At 38.7% G+C, this 7,319-nt stretch overlaps 1 protein-coding gene across 1 annotated transcript; it reads left to right on the plus strand.

Moving 5' to 3' along the window:
- The first annotated feature begins 715 nt into the window (after nucleotides 1–715).
- On the plus strand, nucleotides 716–3,031 carry LOC120483700 (transmembrane protein 74). The gene is made up of 2 exons (XM_039678874.2): nucleotides 716–857; nucleotides 1,780–3,031. Exon 2 carries the CDS (start codon nucleotides 1,821–1,823, stop codon nucleotides 2,673–2,675), a length of 855 nt encoding a protein of 284 aa, XP_039534808.2. The 5' UTR covers nucleotides 716–857; nucleotides 1,780–1,820; the 3' UTR covers nucleotides 2,676–3,031.
- The last annotated feature ends 4,288 nt before the right edge of the window (nucleotides 3,032–7,319 follow it).

Genomic DNA, 7,319 nt, shown 5'->3' on the forward strand with positions numbered 1-7,319 from the left:
ATGAGTGGATCTCTGAGCTGGTGGTGTGAGTGAGTGGAGGCGGGGCTAATTTGCATATTAATAGAATCGCGTACCTATATACTAAATGAGGCAAGGGTGTAGAGTTACATTCAAGCTATTTTAAAGCATGAAGAAGTTTGTTTTCAAAAAAAAAAAACAAAAAAAACTTTCAAATATGTCATTTTGGTGCTCAAAGATTAGTTTTATTGAGGAGAAACTGACGTTCAAAATCAAAACAAACAAAACAATTATTCAATAGGCCAAAAAGTGTATAAAACTATAGCCACATTCTTAGCCCCTCAGTTATAGCCAACATAAAAACTTTAAGATATAGACCTTGTGAATTTACCCCTGTGATATATAGGTCCTAATCTCCTCTATAGCCTACGTATTTACAAATAAATAGTATGTATTGAATGTTATAGGTGTAAAAATTTATGAAAATCAGATTTACACTTGTATTCATGATGTGCAACAAACTTTACAGATGTATTGTGGCATTGTATTAAGCGATGTCTTGAAAAAGACGAATTTCAGCGGATTGTTTTTTATAATGATGTTAATTTCTTGGATAATTAATTTAGGACACAGCTTGGGCATGCAATCTGTATAGGCTGCGTCGTGAATCTCACAAGGAGAACAGCATGAAAGTGTTTGATCAGGCTTCATTCCCCCCCACCCCCCGACACTATAACCTCCCTCTCTTCTCTCCTCCTCTCCTCGTCTGAGCAGCTTGTAGAGGCTCGCGCAGCATTGAGGAGACCTGAGCGCGGCGCGCGGGTGGAACAGGACGAGCTTCCCTTAATTAACGTAGCGCGAGCCCTGCAGGAATGCCAGCGAGACGCTGCTTGGAGAAGGTAGGCGATGCCTCTATTTTCTGTGAGTTTACGGTGACACCAAATACAGAATAACAGATGAGGCACAAGACATCTTTTCCCCAAAGATTGACATCCTGACTACTTTTTCTGCAATTGAAAACCAGGAAACGCTTAACTATTCTGCTCAATGCTGATGTTCACGCGCCGTTTAAATCTCCTCAGATTAAATAACTAGGCTATTATTGACAGGATAAAGCACACTTTTAGGAACATTTCTAGTATGAAAGGGATTAATTACCTTTTCAATCAATTGTAAGTATTCTATTAGGCTATTAAATTGTGAATATTGATTGTTATAGCGATGCGACCGTGTAAGAGCAACCGGAAAGTCTTACAATACATTTTATTTGTAACTATTTTTCCCCTCAAACTTTAAAATAATATTGTAAATGACTTTATTTATCTGCTTTAAATTAAAGTAGTAACTTATTTTTAAACCGTTGTCAAGTGAGTCGTAACCAGTATAATTTGTTATAGGTTGGATGGACTGTAGCATCTTTTGACGTGGACGTTTTAAATGTCGTGCATAAATATATTATAGTAATGCTTAAAACATAACATACAGCGTTTGTTAGTTACTTTCACAATTGTAAAAGCCTATCTTTTTGGATCCACACTGAAACGTATTGACCCTCCCCCATCTCTCTCTCTCTCTCTTTATATGTAAATATTTAGCATTTAGATGGAAAGCTTGTTATAGATTAAGGTAAACAATATAACCTGCTGTTTTCATTGATACCAGTTTTGTCATTTATCACTTTTAAAATTATCCCAAATTAGATTATAAGATGTGAAATTATTTTTCCCCTCATAATATTTGTCTTAATATGTTGTGCTTTATCTAAAACTGTAAGATTTGTATTGCCTGTTATAAATTGTTGTTTTTGTCCTCATACTACAGCACCTGCCTGCTATGAGATGAAAATATGAATAGAAGTTCAAATGGCTGATCTTAAAGTCCTCTTTTGTGGTCAAGACGCTGTCCAGACCGATCACCTTGACTGGTCCCTAAAACACCAGCAAAGTCATCGCTCAGTGTGTGTAGATGAAAGAGCCCTTTACAATGAAGAGTGCTGCCAGGCGTATCTGGAGGAGAATGTTAATGAGGCAAACAGGCTTTCAGAACCATGGACAGCGACTCTGCCAATTGGACGACTCTGCAAACTCAGTGAATGGGGATTCGACGAAGAAGTTGAGGTGTGTTACGACGAGCAGTATGAAACAGCTTTTCCAGGCGTGGCTGACATTACTGATCATAAAGACGATCAGTTGTTAGAGGAGGAGACCATCTATGACAACTTCAGTTGGAATTCATCCAAAGAGCTCCAAGATGGCGCCCCGGAACGCTCCCTTCTTTCGGTTGACGATTTCATGGTGGATTCATCGGAAAAGTCAGTGGATTATGGATTTATTGGTGCTGTTACCTTTTTAGTTACTGGGATCTCCTTGGTTGTCATCTCCTACACGGTCCCACGTGATGTCAAAGTGAATCCCGACACCGTTTCCGCCCGGGAGATGGAGCGATTGGAGAGAGAGAACGCCCGAGTGGGCGCTCACCTGGACAGGTGTGTGATTGCAGGGCTGTGCCTCCTCACACTCGGAGGTGTGGTACTGTCAACCCTGTTGATGATCTCCATGTATAAAGGGGAGATGATCAGGAGACAAGCGTTTGCCTACTCTAAGCACCAAGCCAGACTGTACGGCTCTATAAATTTCAGAAGTGGCCCGAGCCCGACCGGTGCGCCTTCGCTTTTGTCTCTCGATGAAGATGAAGGTCCTGTTGAAGTGTTGAATTGAAGCCAAAAAACATCTTATCAGTTCTTCAAATGATCATAACAGCTTTGTGATACTTGGATCTAAGAGGACATTTGTCATATTTGAAAAAATCAAGGGGGAAATGCGATAAACTAAATTTGAGTTGAAACTGAATAATCTTGACTACGTTGGGTCATAAGTAATTTTAAGGGTCCAATCAGGTTGAGATTCTACACTTTTTACACTGTATGTAACGGACAATTAAATGATACATCGATGAAAATGTAACATACCAACATGGATTTGAGTCCTGTTTATGTGAACAATGTCCTTGTGTGAGTTTCTGCAGCATAAGTTCTTGTAAATATACAGCATGCCTTACTAGCGCAGTTATATAAGCCTCTCAATTGGTGTGATCAGTTTCTTTGGATATGCAACTTTTTCAACCCTGTATCACACGAAATACGTTCTGAAATAGTAAAGAAACCTGCTTTGGATGTATTATGTTCAGAAAAAACATAATAGCACTGAAATAGTATTAGGTTAAGGACCGACGTAATAGCACTGCTTATATGTTGGCATGTAACGTAATTGCGATTTGCAAAATAGTTTCCTCAGAACGTATTTCGTGTGATACATAGTTGAACTTTTTACTATCATAAGACCATGCATCCATCTTGCCAAATACAGATACGTGTCATATTTAGCCAGTTGTCACATTGGAAATGAAAAAAAGCTTTTTTTCTTCTTCTTTTTTTTGGCCATGGCTTGGCAGACTATGTCTGACAGCTGACTTAATCATTAGCCATTGTATGAAAACCTCTCTCCAATCAGGAGGGACGGAGATTTATTCCAATGCCTTTGACGCCAGTCAAATCTATACATTTGCATTCGCATTTACATAAAAATATCCTCTATAAACAGCTTTGCAACAGAGGTAACATGAACACACACCAGGGAGATTTGAACTATTTTTTGTGAGCTTATAGTTTATTAAGAGAATATCTGGTTTTAATGCACATGGGATGCGGGAAATGTGTGAGCAGATGTCTCTCTCTCTCTTTTCTCTCTACCTCTCATCAGCGTGCAAGTGTACTGGGGGATGTCTCATGGGAAATGACTGCTCTATGTTTCTCCTTCCCAATAGCAACTAACCCCATTAGAGTCACACATCACAACACATAATGACCTGAAAGAACCGAATCCAGAATGCAGACCGCAGCAAAAGGCACATGCCATTGTGTAGATTCTCATCCCCCAAAGCACAAGCTGTCAGAAACAAGTCAAGAGAATTATTTTTGAAAATATCTTCTTTTTATGTTCAATAAAAGAGTTAAATCGTACAGATTTGGAATGACTTACGGGTGAGTAATAATGACAGGATTTAGGAACACTTAAGAGAGCGTAGTCTAGACATATAAGCCTCAGGTTGCAGGTCAAGGTAAAAAATGTGTCTATGAGGCTTGGAACAAGCAATAGGCTCGTTTGGTGCTTCTGCTGAGGAGTGCGGTCCGAATAAGAAACGCTTACGGAGGGCCGGATCAGATTATCCCTCGCTACACACCAGCAGCAGACAAGATTCCTGACACCAGTGTTTCTTTTCATCCCATTTCCACATGACAGCACACACATGAGTGTTTTAACAGCCCCCTCGAGTGTCTGTTTGCGCGAGATCACTTACCTAGGGTATCGTTTGACGTAACAAACGCTTGTAGGAAATTGCAGTTATTAAATCTGCTGGATACTAATATCACTTGTTGTTTTAATAAAGCTTAATGGTTCGCCGTAAAACCAAACGTCTTGGGACGTCTTTTGACCATATCCGCCTTTTTAGGGCCCCCTTAAACGTTGGTAGATGACGTTATCGGATCCTAACTCTACCCCAGACCTAAACCTAACCCGTCACCTAACTGACGTTAGAGGTAAAGCGTCCATTGTATGACGGCCCGGGATCGTCATCTACCGACGTTTAAGGGGGGCCTAAAAAGGCGGATATTGACGTATGGTCAAAAGACGTCCCAAGACTTCTTGGGGTGAGACTGTGTACCTTGATATGGGTGAAGATGGGTGGAAGGGGTGTTGTTTTTGAGAAAAAGTGGCACATATTCTTATATGTCATGTATTTTTAGTTTGCACACAGCAGTGTGGACAGCAATTAATGAAATGTCAACGATGCATGATCACATCGACTGATTTATATGCCATTTTTACTCCTCTGGCTGTTGCCGTCTCTCTTTTTGTTTCTTTTCCCCCCTCTCTCATTCGCTCTAACCAGCACTCAGTATAATAACTCAATCACTTAGGGCCGCTGGCATCAGGAAATGGGGCTAAATTGATTAAAGGGTCAGTATGGGTCAGGGTGTGGGTGTGGACATCGTCTTAAAGGAACAAAGTTACGGTCATTGAGCCATACCATAAATTGCCTGTATCGCAGTGACATCCTAACATATCATCTCACTTTATTCTTTGGATAACCAGCCCAGTCTGAGTGAAAAGATAAAGACAAGACTGTCTGTGAGATACAGAGTTGTCAGTTATACTGTATGTCATGTGAGTGACCCTTTGCCCAGCTCATCCATTGTGGACATCACTGTTCGTGCTGTTTAATGGCCTGTTTGACAAATTGATTCTTATTACCTAGAGTTTGTTGCATAGCAACAGTATAAAAAAAACCAAAATGTCCAGTGGAAAAAGGCACTAGTTCATCATTCATCGCTTATATTCGGGAGATCTTTGTGCATCACGGAGACCAAAGAAAGTAGTCAGCAGCCTTAGTTACAAGGCTAGCGGAACAGAGTCAGGGAGCTGCATAGTGAAGTAGCAACCGCACTTACTTCAATAGGATCTGAATTTATGACACCACAACGTGTGGCAGTTTCTCAAATTAGGTGGCAGAAATAAAGGCACCTTGGGGAAAAGCACAGTGCTCAATAATTTCTGAGTTTTGCACACATTCTGTTTTAGCAACAGAGTCCAATTATAAAAACAAAACCCTTTAGTCGGCTTAAAAAGAGGCAAGTCAGTCATCATTTAATTACATTTACATGATTTCAAATATGATTTTTACAGTTTTTTGGAGCATGAAAAGCACAACTTGTCATATGGTGAGCCAAATAACATATGGTGAGAGGATTGTTTAAGGTTTAAATGCTTGAGTTTCTCCTATCACCATTACATATTAAGGTCTTTAGCGACCCGGATCTATATCTAACACGGATGGATCTCTACCTACCGCGTTAATATATATTCTCTTCTGATATTAGAGAAACAATTACAGAAGAATAAAATAAAGCAAATTTTGTTAAATTTTGGAGCTTGGTTGGGTTAGTTTGAGCAGATGTTTTATACCATCATCACTGTCTTCGTCAGAACTCATTTCACAGCACATTCAGCATCTGGCTCATATTCGACATCTCAAACATGATCTCAAAACTATCGTTTTCAACATCTTCAAAAAAATATTTTTATATCACTGACAGCTTCTTCACCAGATCCAGCAACAAGTGACAGTGACAGTAATATTTGATTGTGTCTCTGCAGTAAATCGCTGAGCCTTTTCAAGTTTTGCTGATGATGCTTCCTATTCTTTTGTTTTCTGCCTGCGGTAACTATGAGTGAAACTTCACTTCGTCATTGTGTTTCAGACATTGACACTTTGTGGAATAAGAGTGAATTGCACTTATTTAGCCATCAAAAATTATTTTTTTTTACTTTACTAATTAAATTTACTTACACTGTTACACACCTCAGGTTGTATAGCGACCCTATACAATTTTAAAAATAAATACATTTACAGGCTTTATTTTATATTGTATTTTTTTGTTGTTGCTATATTGTTTTTAATGAGTTTATTGAAGGTTGATGGATGAGAAGGAGGGTAGTGAATGACGTCTTGGGTCACTAAAGACCCGAGGTATGCATTTACAGGATAATTTGACCACTTGTAGTTTAAAAGACATTTTCATAACTAGACCATTTTCAACTACACCAGAATAGAGTTCCCATAACAAAAGGCAAAAGGTTTCTAACATGTTTTGAGAACAACTGAGTTTGAATTTGTATGAGTCATATGAAACCATATATGATTTTTTTTTTTTAAAGTAAGCTTTAAAAGTTCTCTCCTAAACATAACTGACACTGAACAGATTGCACGAAAATGTACGAATAAGATTGAACAAATTCATATGAATCAGATACTAATTCATTCATTTAATTGAGACTGTGTTGTTTTAATGTAGGTACTGTATGTTGATAGTTAATAAAGTAATAATAGTAAGTATGAGTAAAATAATAACCATTAATCCTCATTATGACCAATAATATGTCTAAGTATTTAGTATTAAATTGCAATTAGAAGTATGATATGTGAGGTGCTTAAATAGTAACGATTCTATACTATTGATGCAACCGTGGGTCATGAGTCAATAAGAATTGAGCTTTTCCTTTCAGTTCTGCCAATGCCATTTTCATACTGAGATGGTAAAGATGTTACGGGTGCAGAGCAATCACTTTTAACGGATTTCATGTCATTTCCTTACCCGTATTTTCCGGGTAATGAGTCCCATGAGAGTCGTGGTACCTTCTTTCACATGCCATCAGAGAAAAAAAAAATGAGTTGGGGGAGTGACAGGTGATGCTTAAACAAGAGAAACGTACCTAAAGACATCAACAATGCAAAAAGTGAAG

This window comes from Pimephales promelas, chromosome 18, assembly GCF_988280905.1.
Source record: "Pimephales promelas chromosome 18, fPimPro1.hap1.1, whole genome shotgun sequence".
Taxonomy (NCBI): domain Eukaryota; kingdom Metazoa; phylum Chordata; class Actinopteri; order Cypriniformes; family Leuciscidae; genus Pimephales; species Pimephales promelas.